The sequence below is a fragment of the Balaenoptera ricei genome, chromosome 17 (genome assembly GCF_028023285.1).
Source record: "Balaenoptera ricei isolate mBalRic1 chromosome 17, mBalRic1.hap2, whole genome shotgun sequence".
Classification (NCBI taxonomy): domain Eukaryota; kingdom Metazoa; phylum Chordata; class Mammalia; order Artiodactyla; family Balaenopteridae; genus Balaenoptera; species Balaenoptera ricei.
In genome coordinates, this window is record NC_082655.1 from 19592733 (window position 1) to 19610209 (window position 17477).

Genomic DNA, 17477 nt, shown 5'->3' on the forward strand with positions numbered 1-17477 from the left:
CAGTATTTTGCCAACGTGGTATCTGGAGGAGAACCGTGGCATGTACCAAAAATGCCAGCCACTATTGTAAACAGGGAACTGGGGTGTGGAATGGAGGCTCTGTCTGGAATTTCATGGAGTAGGAACCCAGCCTGGGAAGACACAAGCTATACTAGATCCGTATCAACAAATCACGAGGAACATATTTCAAAAGCAGAAGCTTGCAGGCTCATCTCCAGGGTGGCTGGTCTCTAGATGAAGCACTTATGTGTCCAAAGACTGAGCTTCAAGTACACTTTTGTGGCTCAACAAGGGACTTTTTGCTAAACAGAAATGCAATGGGTGACTTGTCTAAGATGTCATATGGAGTAGCAGGCTGTGACCAAGAACGTGTGATTGTTTGATACCCTGATAAACTGAAAAAGGGAAATCTAAATTTTGTTTCTGGACCTTAAAGTGTTTCTTACTGCAAAGATGATTTCACCTCTTTCTTAGATGAAACTATTATGCAACAGGAAGACCCAAGTAGATTCTTTGGGTCAGTTGGGGAACTTGGTTGGATATTAGGAGACTGCCAAAGCCACTACATTTTTTTTTCTTCATGTCATACATGCTCAGTTAACAATTGAGAAAAAGTTAGTCAGATAATGATATATTTGGGCTCCAACTGTGTGCCAAAAACTGCAGTTGTGCATATCTTGGGAGCTATGACACCCACATTTCAAAAGAAAATTGAGTTTCTACATGCAGAGCAGAAGCATGAGTAGAGATGGAGAAGCTTAACTGGAGAAATCTTTCAGGAGAAAGTGACTCTTAAGATGTCTCTTCCCCTCTTGTCCTTTTCTCCCTCTCCTCCCCACGTCTCTTTCATGGGAGCTGAACTATGTGACCATATTATTTGTCATCCTCTTTTGAAGGTGAGAAGGACAATTATGCCAGGGCAACAGGCATAAATGGGACGTGGGGTGACTCTGGCTTAGCTTCATAAGTTCTGTTAAGGACCGTACTGATGCCACCTCATCCCCATCTGTGGCATGCTTCATGCTCTGTGTTCCTGTTCCACTATGTAGATATCTCTGATATAGTGAGCAGCATATTGCATTTGAGTTATTTATGCCATGTTTGTCTCTCCCATTGAACTGTGAGCTTCTTGAGGGTAAGAGCTCTATCTTAATTGTCTTTTCCAAGTATCTCTATTCCATAGCCCAAGGCCTGGCACAAAAAAGGTACTCAGTATATGTTTGATGAGGGGGGAATACATTAATGAAAAATTTGGAGGGAGATAAGTGACAGGACTGGTGGAGAAGTTATTCCCAGTAGAGAAAAGGAGTCATATATATATAATAGCATAGAGTTGTTGACAATGATTATGAGCAGTATTGCAAATCAATCAGCCTTCATGGAATGGAGTGCTATGTTGAGGAATGGTGAGAAATAAGGAGGAACCAGAGTTGGTGGAGTCTATAGATTGTCTAAGAGTGTTGATTGATGGCTGCTCTAAATGTTGCATAGAGGAATATGGCTGCCCTTTCGTTGTCCTCTTAATGGGATAGATTGGATAATATGCCAGGTTTGCATTTGAGCTTGGAGGAATGTGTTGGGTAAGCATTAAAACTTGAATGATAAAAAGAGAATAGCTTCTCAAAGAATCTTGATACTTCTGCTTCCAGCTGAAACCAGGAAATTCAGAGGCAGCAAAAATGAAATCAAGGAAAACGTTAATGGAAATTTTGAACCTAGAAAAGGTTTGGTTTGAGTTTTGAAGGAAAGTCTGACCTGGTAAACTGCCCCCAAGTACTACTGTTATGATTTGCTGGCTTTTTATTTGTTCATTATATTTCATTTATATGATATTAGCATATTATGTTCTAATTCTTAGGGGTGGGTCCCCAAATTTGGCAGCTTTACCAAGACTTCTACATTTACTGCAATGCTGACAAAGCCCAACTACCCAGAACAGGCTTGTGCTGTTAACAGTGTGGGCTGTTTTGCCTCAAATCAGCAGTTCTACTTGGGAGGGTCTTGCAAAGTAATCTACAAAGGGTTTTCTCTGTTACTTGTGTAGAATGGTAATACTTTAATTAAAGCAACATGTATACATAATTTAATAAGTGATTGCCAGAACTGACTTTTTTCTAATAGAAATAATAGTAAAAATTTTTTTTTGATTATCATTTAGGGGATCGTGAATTGCCAAAGCCTCAGTCTCTAAATATTTTGGTCTGCAGGACCCCAATTTCTATGAATCTATGGCAGTTCTGACTTTAGCCTGTCTAAAATGGGCAGATCAAGCTTGAGGCATTTATTGTGGGTGTAGAATGAAGGTTTGCACATTAATCTCCCATGTCTTCTTCTTAGAAGAGTAAAGTTTCAAACCTTCAAACCACCTCTTTCTCTTAGGGGTCTGAATCTACATTCTGGGGTCTTAACTGAGTTCTTTGGTAACGATGACCTCCCTTTTGTATTTAAAGGGCCCCCTTGAATGCCACTTATTTTATCTATACATGTTCCTTTAAGTTCTTACCTAAAGAGTTTTCCTCCATGTCACAAAGCTACTTACTTTAAATGCTCATTAGTACTCACTTTTTATGCTGAAATAATACATATTTGAGTTGCAGTTTACAAATAATGATCAAAGAGTACCTTCCTCTTAATTAAATCATTGGTTAATTTGATGAGCCTTTCCAGGGTCAAATGAATTAATTCTATAAAATCTAATTGTCTTGACTTCCCATTCAGCTGAATCATTTCAAAATTTAATAAATAATTTTCTTTCCCATACAGATTGAAATTCTTTATAACTGGAAAAAAAATCATTAAAATAAATATGGTATTTACATTACAGTTTTGATATCTGTAAGCCTTGACCCACGCTTAGGTGATCAAATAAACCACAGAAGTGTTAGGAAAACTAACCTGATTAAATTAAGGAGAAGGAGCTACATTATTAATAAGTAAGCAAGCAAATTGTGGACAATTTGACTCCCTTCCAATATTTCTTTAACATTTGATGTACAGTTTAATACATGTTTAAGACAGTTTATTTTTTTCTTTCCTAGAGAGACACCTCCTCTATGGACGGCCTGCAGTGCTTTATCGGACTAGATATGATATCTTGTATCACACTGACTTTGAAAGCAGTTATAGTGAAATATTCCTAATGCCACTCTGGACATCGTACACTGTTTCCAAACAGGTCATTGAGAAAACTGGGTTTCATGTTCTTCATGTCATTACGCTCCTTGCCTTAATATAATGATTGTTTGCTGAACAGAATTGTCTTAGAAAAGATTTTAAGTTTTCCTGATGAAAGAAATCCTATATTGGATCTGTTGTAAAATATTTTGAATTAGACTTCCTGCAATGTTCTAAAAACTTCATGGTAATAGGTGAAATAGCATAGCATACTAATTCTTTTAGTTTTTTTTTACTCTGCTTGTCATGGCCCACTAGCTACAGAAGCCACCAGTGTCTGGCCATTTGTTTTAATAGACTTTACTTTCTAGAGCAGTTTTAGGTTCACAGCAAAACTGAATGGAAGGGACAGAAATTTCCCATATACCCACGGCTCCACACATGTATAGCCTGCCCCACTACCAACAGCCTGTTCTTTTTTTTTTTTTTAAATTTATTTATTTATTTATTTTTGCCTGTGTTGGGTCTTAGTTCCTGTGCGAGGGCTTTCTCCAGTTGCGGCGAGCGGGGGCCACTCTTCATCGCGGTGCGCGGGCCTCTCACTGTCGCGGCCTCTCTTGTTGCGGAGCACAGGCTCCAGACGCGCAGGCACAGTAGTCGTGGCTCACGGGCCCAGTTGCTCCGCGGCATGTGGGATCCTCCCAGACCAGGGCTCGAACCCGTGTCCCCCGCATTGGCAGGCAGATTCGCAACCACTGCGCCACCAGGGAAGCCCCTGTTCTTTTCTAATGAAGGTTTTATGTTGGGGTTTCAGTTTTGGTAAAGATGAGGTAGGAAAGTTTATATCAGGAATTAGAAAAATTCATTTGGCAGTTGAAGTATGTTTTTAAACTCTGAATACAAATGACTACTTCTACTGCCCCAAACACAGCTTCTTATTAATTTGTACTCAGGCACATACAATACATATATAGTCTTCTTTTAAAAATAGGAGATATGTCTATATTATTTCTCAGAATATTATTTTTTAAGCTGTCTTCTGTGGAATCTCATTCATTATATCAACAGTGAGATTTCTGCCTTACGTATTATTGTTTTACCTAAGACTGATAAGAGAGTCCTGCTACTAAAAAAATAAGAGTTAAAAAATTACTAGCTTAGTGCATTTAAAACTGAGGTCCTTAAAAAAAAAAAAAAGAGTCAATATCAGAATATGAGCTATAGTGAAAGCTAATGGGGTTTTGATTCTGGCTGTTTGGAACCAAACAATCTGGCTTCAGTATTTCCCTGTTGGTTTGGTGTTGTCTCTGCCATGGCATTGCTGACTACCTGTGACTATCATGCAGGCTGAGGTCTCTGGCATCCCTGAACACCTGACCAATTGCGTCCGGCCTGATGTCCGTGTTTCTCCGAGTTTCAGTCAGAGCTGTTTGGCCTACAAAAATGATAAACAGATGTCCTATGGATTCCTCTTTCCTCCTTGTAAGTTACAGAATAGCAGGATCTGACCATTCTAGAGGGATGTTATTTTGTGGAGTCTGGCGTGTGCAACTTGGTATTTAGGATTTCAGTGGTTTTTAGGTTTTCTAAAAAACCTAAAAACCAGAGGGGCGCTCAAGAGATTGAGGAGATGAACTTCTCTGGGAGCCTTCCAAAAGCAGCCAGAAAAGAGACCAGCTTTCAAAAATCCTATTCCCAGGGAACTCTAAAATGCAAGGGAATATTCTGTGTGTCACCTGACATCATTAACTGAGCATCTGAAAGTGAAATAGGAAATTATTGACATAAATCTTTTAAATAATACTATAGAGGTGATCTCTTAAGAATACATGAAGCCCTTTAATTCTCTCTCATTACCTTGATGACATTTTTTTAAAAGTCCAAATTATGCTAGTAAAATCAAGGAATTCTTTTACAAAATACTTAGTAGACCCACGACTAAGTAGGAAGAAAAAGAATCATAAAAATTTTTTTAAGGAGAACTATTGAGTGAAGAAAAGAGATTGAGTGGGAAGGGAAGTAGGAAATGATATATAAAGAATGGGATAAGTAGGAATAAAAGAGTAGATCCATGCATTTCATGCTGTTTGGACCATTTTAGAAGATTCCTTTTTTTTATTGATGTCGATTTTATTATGTAATGGTCACTATTTGTTTTCCCAATGTTTAGATCTGAGCTCTTTACCAGAAGCTAAATATGATGCATTCCTTGTAACCAATATGGTTCCAATGTATCCTGCTTTCAAGCGTAAGTCTAATATTTACCTAGTAGACTATTATTTGTGGAAAGAAATGTTTCTAAATTTACCACTTACCTTTCCTACCTCTCTATTCATTTTAATAATAATAATACCTTTCATGTGTTTAGCCTTTATAATTTTTGAAGAACTTTAATGTAAATTCTCTACTGCTAAGCCAAAATATGAATCTGTGAGGGAGCTTGGCAGGTTTTTTTATCCCTTGTTTATAATTAAGAAATTGAAGTCACAAGAAGTGACCCAGGTCATGAATGGCAGAAGCTGAGCTAAACCAAGTTTGTGCTTTCCTTCTAATCCAGTGTTCTCCCTATTTCAATGCTCAGTGGTTTAAAAGAGTCTTCTCTGTATTTTGGAGGCTACCTGACATTTAACAGCGTCTGTATTTATTTATAGAATGTTACAGTAAAAGCCACTAACACCTTCTTCCTTTAGGGGGATGGTGATGTATTCTGAATATTGACCCTGAAAACCAGCAAGAGCTTAAAAGGTCTTCTGAATCATCAGAGAATTAAGTTCAGTGGGTTTTAGGGCTGTGCAAATTACATACACTCATAATTTCTTTGTATATGACATAAATATTTGTGGATGATAGTGATGAAATGAATGGTATAGGCACAGTGAGCCCCAGCCCCAAAACTGAGTTCTGGTCTCTGGAGTGTGAACACTGGCTATGTGATCATAGAAATGCCATTTAGCCTCTCATTTATAAAATTATGAGATTTGATTGCATGACTTCTATGGCTTATATGGATTTGTAACTTAACTGTCCAATGACAGAAACAATCCATTTCCTATTTCTGCTAACAAAGAATTCGTTCATTTGCCCATCCATCCATCTTCCATCCATCCATGCATCCCCCATCCATCCAGCCATCCATGTATTCAAAGACAGAGAAAGCATTATAGAGTAGCTTTGACCTCCCTTTAGTTTATTTACAGTGAGCAGACATATATGCTTATAGGAAAGGTAGGAAAAGGAAACACTTCTACATAACTCCACTTTCTAAAGGAGTATTGGGCTGTGTTACATGACTCTCAGGGCTGAAATAAAGTCTCAAAATAGGACACGAGATGGTGGAATGTCATCTACAGGGCTGGGCCTCCTCAACTTGACATTGGTGAAATGGCCAACACGGTTTAGAGAAAAAAAAAATGTTTATTTGATGTCCTAAGCTAGTAAATAAAGGCTTATTCAAAGGTAGAATCTCTTGCATATGAGTGAAAAATTAAAGTGTGCTTTTAGAAGGAGGGTTCCTGGTTTCTTCTCAGCCCCAGTTGAGAAATGTTTCATAAACCCACGTAGATCCATTTGTCCTAATATTACATGGAATGCAGCTTCATTGAATTTCCACAAATCAGGGTTTCCTGGATTTCTTTATCCTTTACTGATGCCTTTTTGACCAAGCAGCAATAAAGGAAGCACACGGTACCACCCTGAGGCTGGTGTGGCCAAAGGCCTTTCACAGAGGGCCCGCTGTTCTTCTTCACTAGGGGAATGGTGTTTTTCACATGCCACATTTCTGCGGGTTTGGCCTTTTGACTGTTCTCATTGTTATTTCTTTCCCTCTATGCCTCTCCAATTTTTATGCTTAAGTTAACATTTGAACTTCTTCCCCACTGTCCTCCTTTCTTTATTGCAAATAGTTATCCATGGTATTTTGGCTCTGGTGGGCTGCTCTGTCTTTCTCATTTCAAATAGAGAATCGGCAGTTGAAGCACCATGGGAAAAATGCCCAAGCATTTTTTAATAAGGGGAGGTAAGAAATGATAACAGCCTGAACCTCAAAACCCCCATGTAGAATAGAGCATTGGAAGTTAAATCTAACATGTTAGAGCCAACTTCTTTGGGTTGCCTTTCCTGTCCTCTTCTGTTATTCCCTTCTTTTGCCTTTTCCCTTTTCCATTCTGCCCCTCTCCTTCCCCTGTGATTGACCATCGTGTAAATTGGAGCTAGCGAGGTCAAGGAAATCTTCTCTAGAGGATGACCGTGAAAGTGAGAAATGAATAGTGGAGGAGAAACAAGGCATGCCTAGTCAGGGGACGTGTTTTCCAGATAAAGGGAAAAGCATATGCAAAATCTTACTCGGAAACAAGTTTAGCGAGTAGGGGGACAGGAAGAAAGGCATGTACCTGAGGGGGAAAGGAATAGGAAGAAAAGTCATGGAGGGAGGCAAGGGCCATGGTGGAAAGTTGGGATTTTATTCTAATTACGGTGAGCAATCATCTGGAGTGTTAGAGATGGGTGTTGCGGAAATGTGATACAATCTGATTTATAGTGTAAAAGGATCCATCTGGCTACTCTAGAGAGAATGGGCTACAGAGAAGGAAGAGTTTCTCCCAAGGTGCCAAGTAGTCTTTTGTGGTAGTTCATTGCAAAGAGCATAGTGACTTAGACCAGGGTGGATGCAGTGAAAATTGTGAGGCGTGGTCAGATTTGGAAGACTGGGATGTGTTTTGGAGGTAGCGCTAACAGGACTTGTTCACATGCACACGAAGTAAGGAGAGAAGTCAGGGATGAATCCTAAGATTTTGACCTGAACATCTGGGTGAGTGCGAGTGCCACTGGCTATGATGGAGAAGCCAAGAGTTGGAGCAGGAGTGGAAGAAAAATCAAGAATTCTGTTTGGATAATTTTTTGTTAGATATGATTATTAGGTGCACCATGAGATGGCTGTTTGGATAACGTGTCTGGAGTTGCCTGGAAAGGTTAGGGCTAGAGACATAAACTTGGGAATTAGCCTATCTACGACGTATGAAAGAAGAGAAAGTAGATTAAAGCCTTTTTTCCAATTTCCCACAAACACCATACTTCCCCTGTTGCACACACTATTCTCTCTGCCTGGAATGTTGTCTCCACCTCTTTGTCTCAGAAACACCCACTTGTCCTTCAGATCTCAGCCTAGTAGCCACTTCACCTGCAAATCCTTCCCTGACTGGTTGGGCTACGTTAAACTCCTCTACCATTGTCTGCATATCTTTCTCTTGGCCGGTTCATAAATGACACACCCACAGCTAATGCTTTAGGATGGATTGCTCTTAAGAATCACAACAGCTCTACTGTCTCTTGGCTTGTGACATTTGGCTTGTTTAATGCATCCGAGAGAGAATTTGGCCAAAGCAAGGAGTTTTGTTCATGGAGAACTGATTTTGTTTTTGTACAGGAGTCTGGAATTATTTCCAAAGAGTTCTGGTGAAGAAATATGCTTCAGAAAGAAATGGAGTTAATGTGATAAGTGGACCAATTTTTGACTATGACTACGATGGCTTACATGACACACAAGACAAAATCAAACAGTAAGCTTTTCATTTCCACGCAACGTGTGCTTTTAAATTCCAAGATCTCACTCAAGAATATTTTTCAAATATTCACGTACTAGAGAAGAGCTGGTACCTCTTAAACCTGTTGCTCTTTGAATCTCCGTGTGATTTCTTCAGTTCTTTTGGACCTGTGATTAAACGAGGCATTGGTGGTTGGAAAGGAATTAGGATTTGTGGTAAATAAATGCACTTTTCATTTTCATGAAAGAAAATGTATCAAAAGATTAGAAATTTTTTTAACTTTATTCTTCAACAACTCTTTAGTGGGAAGATGATAATTTTCACTTGTGTTCACTATTTGGGGGGGGACTTTTAGAATTCCTTAGGTTTTCTGAGTCAGTACATTTCAATAGGAAATTACATATAAACTTTGGTCAAATCTCATTTCTATCCTTCTCTGTGGTGCTATTAGGGATATAAAAGGATGAGGCATACTCTGTTCATAAGGAACTTACAGTCTGGTGGAGAAAGTAAGAGGATATAAATACAACAAATTCATAATAGGTCATCATTTAATTTTTTTTTTTTAAGGAGCTGATATACCTAATATTTGAAGAACTCTTTTTTTTAATTTATTTTATTTTATTTTTGGCTGCGTTGGGTCTTCGTTGCTGCATGCAGGCTTTCTCTAGTTGTGGCAAGCGGGAGCTACTCTTCGTTTCGGTGTGAGGGCTTCTCATTGCGGTGCCTTCTCTTGTTGCAGAGCACGGGCTCTAGGCACGCGGGCTTCAGTAGTTGTGGCCTGCGGGCTCTAGAGCGCAGGCTCAGTAGTTGTGGTGCACGGGCTTAGTTGCTCTGCGGCATGTGGGATCTTCTCGGACCAGGGCTCCAACCCGTGTCCCCTGCATTGGCAGGCGGATTCTTAACCACTGCGCCACCAGGGAAGCCCTCTTCATTTAATTTTATACATGCATGAAACAATTAGAGAGCAACACAAAATATGAGAGGGTTTCATTGTGATTGACAGACAGACACAAAACGCTAATTTTTTTCATATATATAACTAATAAAATAGGTGTTATCCTACCCCCTTTACAGTCATCCATAAGAGAAATTTTATCCTACTTGTACATTTATTTTATTGCTGATTATTGTCATAGTTTTCAGCCCAAATTATATTGTTAGTTCAATCATAATTTCAATATTTTGAAATGATTAAAATTAAGATAATAGAAAACCAGGTAAGGAATTATGAATTTCTATACTATGCTCTACTCAAAATATTTTTTTATACTTTTGTAACTCATCAGTAGCACTCAGTTCTTAGAATTTTCTTTAGTAAATGAATTCTCTGTACCAACTGTACCAAGTTCAGGATCTCACTGTGGCTTGAAGAGCTATCACTCTCCTAGCTCCTGTGTTTCCTGCCTCCGGTCCATTTTATACAAGTCTATGAAAGTTATTTTCCTGAAACATGGATCTCATAATGGCACTTCCTAGCACAGAAACCTTCCGTGGAGCATTACTGCCTGAAAAATAATGCCCAAACTCGACAACTTTGGCACTCAGAACCCCCCTTACTTTGGCTTTTATTGATTCTTCCAGACTTACATTTCTACTCCATTGACCTATGCATTATGTCCCGCCTCTGAGAATTGGTTCAAGCTGTTTTCTTTGTCTGGAGTATCTTTTTCACTCTACCAGGTTGAGAGAAAGAGGAGATTCCAGGCATTGAAAACATGATATTCAAAGATATAGAAGTGGGTTAACACCTGTAAGTGAAAAATGACTCCACTGAGTGAAATTTAACTTTAGTGACTTGGGCAATATTCACTGGCGACCATTTAAAAAAGAAAGCTACGACCTCAGCTATAGTTTGATTTTGCCTTCCTGTCTCAGGTACGTGGAAGGCAGTTCCATTCCTGTTCCAACTCACTACTACATCATCCTCACCAGCTGCCTGGATTTCACCCAGCCCGCCGACAAGTGTGACGGCCCCCTCTCCGTGTCCTCGTTCATCCTTCCTCACAGACCGGACAATGATGAAAGCTGCAATGTGAGTTCAAGAACAGCGTCCTTTAGGATTTGCTGACAGAATTCATCTTTGTGTCTTAGTTTATATTCCCACCCTTGAACTAGGACATACTTATCATAAAACATTTGCACTACACAAATGGGTATACAAATTGGGTCTTTAGAAAGGACCCAAAGGAAACGTTGCATAACACTTGGGAACTTTGTGCTCTAATGGCTTTTTATTTTTCAACATAGGGGTGTGTGGGATGTGTGTGCATTTAATGTTGTTCTATTTCTGTGTTTGATTTTGGCAAATGATAGAAGTGCCCACATGCTTTCCATTTTGCAAAAGACATAGATATTTTGTAAAAAGTGAAAAGTAACACAATTTTGGTAATTACTGAAATGAGGGAAGAGTTCTCAGGAGCTCATTATATCATTCGCTCTACTTTTGTGGATGTTTGAAAATTTCATTAATAAAAACTTTTTTAAAAAGACACACACACAGGAATATATACTTTAGAAATCAGAGTTTCATTTGCTACTAGTTATGAGGGCAGATGTAACAGGTCACCCCATTCTTAAATAGCACAGATGACTCTTGATTCACTTATTCCAACGTGAAAGGAGGACGGCATGATGAAAAAGCCTCAGGAAGGCAGACAGGATCCATGCTCTGTGCTCCTGGCTCTGTACTAATGCTGCACTCGGGGACAAATCACATGATTACTCCAGGTTTCTTTAACGTGATGGAAATCCTGTGCTCCAAGGTTGATTTTGGAAGTAATAGTCTTTATGCTTTTGTTTATATAATAGAATAGGAGATAAAATCTACAGAGGAAGATTTTTAGTCAAAAAGCAGTACTCAAATTCCTTAATTATGTAAGGTACCCTGGGAAAAATGATGGTGTGTTTAACATAGTCACACGCCAGGCAACCTTCAAGGGGGAAAATAAATGAAACAAGCACAGAAATTGCTTCACTAAAAGGCAAAGACCCTTAAGAATAGCTTCAACAGAGATTTTCAGCTTCATGGACAAGGCAGCTTTGGGGCTATGGCTTCAATTACAGGTGAAGATTGAAGCTATGACCATCCAAAACAAAATAACAGATGCAGACAAAAAATTGAAAGTTGAAATATGGCTGAAAAAGCTAATTAAGTTGGCTAGAATATTGGAAATGAGGATCATAGTGGGAGATAAGGTTTTAAAGTTTGCATGGAATCAGATTTAAAATAAAAGTAGTCGTGGTAGTAGTCATAGCGGCCATAGTAGTAGTAGTTACCATTGATTGAGTCCATGTTACTATCCAAGTACTGTGCAGGTCCTCTCATTCATTACTTCTAATCATCTCATTACCCTATTAGGCAGGTATATATGAGCTCCTCCCCCTCCCCTTTTATTAACTCTTGAGAAACCTGTAGCTCATAAAGAAAAAGTGTGTAACATGGTTACTGGTTAGTCAGTAGAAAAGTAGAACTTTAGATTCAAGGCCTCTGATTCCAAAAGCCCATCTTTTTTCAAACTTACCAGATTTCTATAGTGGAAGCTTGGGGCCTTAAGACTTTTTTCTCATCGCACAGACATTAGATAACCACAGAAAATGTTTAGGCATAAAAGCAACATTGCAGACTCTGTTTTGGGGAGATAAATTTGAATTGGAGGGGATCAAGCATGGTCCTCAAACGTTTTGGCAAGATTCCTAGGATTGAGGGAACAGAACTTGAACTGGGTGTGGTCTTGGAAATTTCTAAAGGAAGGTGGAAGGCAGCAATATTGTACTGGAAGGATAAATAAGATCTTAGAAATAATTGGATGGGAGGTGGAGAAGCAAGGGAACTTCAAGTGAGAGAGAAGCTGTCCTCAATTTATTGGCTTGACTTTCTCAATTTTGATTGTTCACAGCCCACGAGACTAGGTAATGGTGTACCAGAGGGATGTAATGCCTCTGGATAACATGATGTACTTTTTTGAACTTCAGTTTTACTAAAATCTTGTTGTGGGGAGGTAAAATTTTTGCAAAACAGTAAACACATATTTTATGGAGTTAAATTCAAAATTGCCATATATGTTTAAGATAAGGCAGAGACTACAAAGACATTTCAGACTTAAAGTAGGCCATTTAAGAGACACCTCAATTCCTGGGAGATGTATGTTCACGTTTCCCTGTCATTAGGGGAATTTGGTGATGCAGGAGTTTGTAAAACATTGTTCTGAACTCAGCTCAGAGGCAGTTCTTTATTCACCCCGATGTTACATCTGACAAATGAAATCCACTGATGTCCTCATACATCTTCCTCTCTGCACAGAGCTTAGAGGTATTTCTTATAGCGTTCAAGGCCAGCATGCCTCTTATTGAAGAACCCCCTGCCTACGTAGACACCTGTCCTTGCCTTAAAGTCCACCTTAAGACTTCTGGGACTTGAATTCACAAACTCACTTGGGAGGAAGTCAGGGAGAAAAGGCAGGTGAAGGATAAATGTCCATAGCAAGGAAAACACTAAGCAAGTTCCTGGACTGTGCTTTCGTTTGCATTAATGTGTAAAGTTATTTATTTTTTAAATTTATTTTTAAAGTTTTTCTTTTCCTCTCTTGGTGCATATGAACTTTTATTCGACTTTTATTAGTTTTGCATTTTGTACTAGAGTTTCCTGCAGCAAATACTTCGGTGGATTGCTAGCTAGCAAGAGGCAGAAGTCATTTTCTTCATGTGTAACATAGCCCAGTATTTTGACTAATCGGAGGCTGGATTTTAGCCTGTGAGAACCAGAGGAGAATGCCTCTCAAATGAAATTGGCAAATCACTTCCCAAGGAAAGAAATAGCAAAAGACAGATTTTCCTCCAAATTCGTATAATCCCAGCTAGCCATTATTTATATTAGGAAAAACCTTTTTACTTCATGTCCACTCACTCAAATGACTGCATTTACAAAGGAAACATTAGACTTACTGACCATTGAAAAATAAAATAAATGAGTTGAATATGAAAATTCTCCCGAAAATATCACTTCATGCTTACTCTGCTTACTCTGAGGGGGTCCCGACCCATTTGGAGACCTCCTACTTCGTTAATTATATGGTCACACTGAGGATTGGTCAGTACCGTTGTGGGTAGAGTTATATTTAGACCTGTTCTTTCCTATGACTCTCAGAGATCTTGGTTAGCTTGGGTTAGGAGGGTGGGGCGTGGAGGGTTAAAATCCTTATTTCCCCCAGCCTGCAAAGCAATTTCTTCCTGTTTCTTCATTTTCCCTGGGATGGCTAGGCATCAGTTTCCTGAACCAACAGCCTCCTGTACATATTTAGCACTGGCACAAGCTGCTGGGGCTCCGTGTCCAGGTCCGTGTGGGTCGGAGCTTTCTGAGAAAACCCAGTGCAGGTTCTTGGGCTTTGGTGGGTAGTTCATTGAGACCACTTGCAGTCAAAGACTTGGGCGAGGGCATGCCTGAACATTCTCAGCCCTGGGACGCACAGCTACCCTTCGACTTGTAGAAAGACTTTTGGAAGCCATTGCAATTCCGGGGGCATTTGGGAATAAAATTATTGGCAAAGGCCCTCCTGCCCCATGTCTACTGACGAAGGTAGACATTCCTCCATATTCTCAAGGTTCTCAGATCTCGTTCCTTCTCTCAAGTTCCCTCAAAAGTGAAAGAAGGTATTTTTTAAATGTAAAGGACTGCTTTATCTGCACTGCCTTTTTGTGTCTACTTAGATGTGAAATAAATTGTTTAGTGTGGGACATTTAAATGTCTTTCATCTCGAATTTGTGCCAGTGAGGCAATTTTTGGCAAGTAGTTAAGACAGAAAGAGATTTCCTTCCTTCCCATCATGGGAAAACCCGTGATGTTGTTTCCTTACTTTACTCTTTTTTTCCCCCTTCTTCCTTCCTCTCCTTCCTCCTTCCCAGGGAGCTGAAGTAAGCATTATTATTCTTGTGAACCAGTGAAGAAACTGAGGCCTAGAGAGGTCAAGCAGCTTCAGCAAGGTCTCACAGCCAGGAAGTGGAAGAGTTGCGATTCCAACTCAGGCCTCTTGGGCCCCAAAGTGCCAGGTGTATCAACTGAGCTGCTTAGAGTCGAACTCATTCAAATATCAATTCACTGCCATCTAATAGATGATGTCGTTGACCTAGCACATTCTTCTGAAGGACTAGAAATGCACACACATCATTTTGTACAATGGGCACAAGCTCTTTCCTTTCCTTGGGAGGCAGAGGAGCATTCCTAATTCCTCATGCTCTGTACTTCTCATTGCAATTTGACAGCAGGGGAAAGAAACGAATCACTGAATTCTCCAGGGCCTTTGGTTTTCCCAATTTTGATTTATGTTAGGAGAACGTATTGCATCAAATGCCGTTTCGCACCACACATCTCGTTTATTTGGTACAGCTAGTTGCTGTTGAAAATGTTCACAGCCAAGGGCCAGTATTTGTGGCCCATTGCCAGCAGCACTGTGGGAGAGAGGCAGGGAGGCCAGGAAGGCATAACACGCCTTGGCTTTGGGTGCAGGAGTATGTAGAGGTCATTTGTGGACTTGAAGCAAATGGACCGTGTAGAGAAACTCCTTTGGAAAATTCTGACTCTGTACTCCCTTTCCGTTGCAGAGCTCAGAGGATGAGTCGAAATGGGTAGAAGAGCTTATAAAGATGCACACGGCTCGGGTGCGGGACATTGAACATCTTACCAGTCTGGATTTCTTCCGCAAGACCAGCCGCAGCTATCCAGAAATTCTGACACTAAAGACATACCTGCATACATATGAGAGCGAGATTTAACTTTCTGATCCTCTGCGGTGCAGTCTTATCAACTGGTGTATATTTTTATATTATTTTTGTATTTATTAATTTGAAACCAGGACATTAAAAAAAAATGTTAGTATTTTAATCCTGTACCAAATCTGACATATTACGCCTGAATGACTCCACTGTTTTCCCCTAACGCTTGATATAGGTAGTCTTGTGTTCTGAGTAGAGCTTGTAATAATTACTGCAGCTTGCATTTTTAGTGGAAGCTTCTAAATGGTGCTGCACATTTGATATTTGCATTGAGGAAATATCAATTTTTCAATGCACAGTTGCCACATTTAGTCCTGTACTGTATTGAAATACTGATTTTGTAAAGTTGCATTCACTTACTGTTAATTATGACAGACATATTTAAGCCTTATAGACCAATCTTAAATATAATAAATCACACATTCAGTTTTTTTCTGGTTTTATTTGGTCTTTATTTCACATAAATTAGAGTGTTTGCTTCTGGTATATTTCATGCATAAAATGTATACATTTCTTGTATTGGACCCTCTTCCTAGTTGGATGTAGTTCACATAGAAAAAGGGACATCCTTAATATTCAACTGTGGTGGCCTGGATGAGATAGACGAGGTACATATCTATGGGAAATCAGAAGGGCAGAGGAAAAGAGGAACCAGAAGAACTCCTGAATATCCTCTCTCACCTATCTATTTTAAAAATATTTTGAAGTTTGGAGGAACAGGTTCTTTTGATCAAGTTGTTTCAAAGCTTTTATTAGACTCAACAGAGACTATATTAAGGCTATATTCTGTATAAGTATCAACATAAGAACCAGGGAGGATATAAAGAGAAATAAGACACTGGGATGAAATATAGACATAAATGTGTAATTAACCAATCAAAGTTGAGAATAATAAATGCCAAGTGAAAAGTGTTAGTAATCATGCAATATGACAGAAGGGTCTGAATGATAGGTGGGGTGATTTTTGATGGACCCAGTTGTGGCTTTAAGTAATAATGAAGCACAAAGCGAGGAACCATTCAGAGATTTTCAGTCCTTCTGATTGTGTCAGGGAGAAAGGTGCATCTTAGTATTGCCATGTCTCTAACAGTTAGTAATCTCCCATAAAAAAAAAAAAGATCAGCATGTTTTTTTTATCATGTTAATTTTTACAGTAGCCACCTTTTATGGTCAGTGAAATGGGTTTTTAATTTCTATAAATTCTCCTTTAAAAGTAAATCTGCTGGGCTTCCCTGGTGGCGCAGTGGTTGAGAATCTGCCTGCCAATGCAGGGGACACGGGTTCGAGCCCTGGTCTGGGAAGATCCCACATGCCGCGGAGCAACTAAGCCTGTGAGCCACAACTACTGAGCCTGCGCGTCTGGAGCCTGTGCTCCGCAACAAGAGAGGCCGCGACAGTGAGAGGCCCGCACACCGCGATGAAGAGTGGCCCCCGCTTGCCGCAACTAGAAAAAGCCCTCGCACAGAAACGAAGACCCAACACAGCCAACAATAAATAAATAAATAAATAAAATTTTAAAAAAAGAAAAGTAAATCTGCTTAAGAAGGAAGACATTGTGAGGACTTCCCTGGTGGCGCAGTGGTTGAGAATCTGCCTGCCAGTGTAGGGGTCACAGGTTTGAGCCCTGGTCTGGGAAGATCCCACATGCCGTGGAGCAATTAAGCCCGTGTGCCACAACTACTGAGCCTGCGCTCTAGAGCCCACAAGCCACAACTACTGAGCCCGTGTGCCACGACTACTGAAACCCGTGTGCCTAGAGCCCATGCTCCTCAACAAGAGAAGCCACCGCAATGAGAAGCCTGCACGTGGCAACGAAGAGTAGCCCCTGCTCGCTGCAACTAGAGAAAAGCCCGTGCACAGCAACGAAGACCCAACACAGCCAAAAATAAATAAATAAATAAACAATTTTATTTTAAAAAAAAGAGGAAAGACATTGTGTTAAATAAAAAATACATAATAACAAAAGTAGGACAGACAGTAGTGGGGATATGCGAAAAATCATGAAGGTGGTATGAGAAAAACCGATGTTTGGGAAACACAGCTACAGGAATACACTGG

At 39.7% G+C, this 17477-nt stretch overlaps 1 protein-coding gene across 8 annotated transcripts in view; it reads left to right on the forward strand.

Moving 5' to 3' along the window:
• ENPP2 (ectonucleotide pyrophosphatase/phosphodiesterase 2) overlaps positions 1–15823 on the forward strand; it is a 106472-nt gene extending 90649 nt beyond the window's left edge. For 5 of the 8 annotated variants that reach the window (XM_059901622.1, XM_059901620.1, XM_059901621.1 and 2 more), the window contains 7 exons: positions 1650–1724; positions 3039–3175; positions 4461–4596; positions 5285–5362; positions 8534–8666; positions 10530–10686; positions 15249–15823. In XM_059901622.1, coding sequence (XP_059757605.1) covers positions 1650–1724; positions 3039–3175; positions 4461–4596; positions 5285–5362; positions 8534–8666; positions 10530–10686; positions 15249–15419 — 887 coding nt within the window. In that variant the 3' untranslated portion in view covers positions 15420–15823. The remainder of the gene's footprint in view (positions 1–1649; positions 1725–3038; positions 3176–4460; positions 4597–5284; positions 5363–8533; positions 8667–10529; positions 10687–15248) is intronic. The other 3 variants (XM_059901623.1, XM_059901624.1, XM_059901627.1) reach the window with 1 other exon arrangement.
• The last annotated feature ends 1654 nt before the right edge of the window (positions 15824–17477 follow it).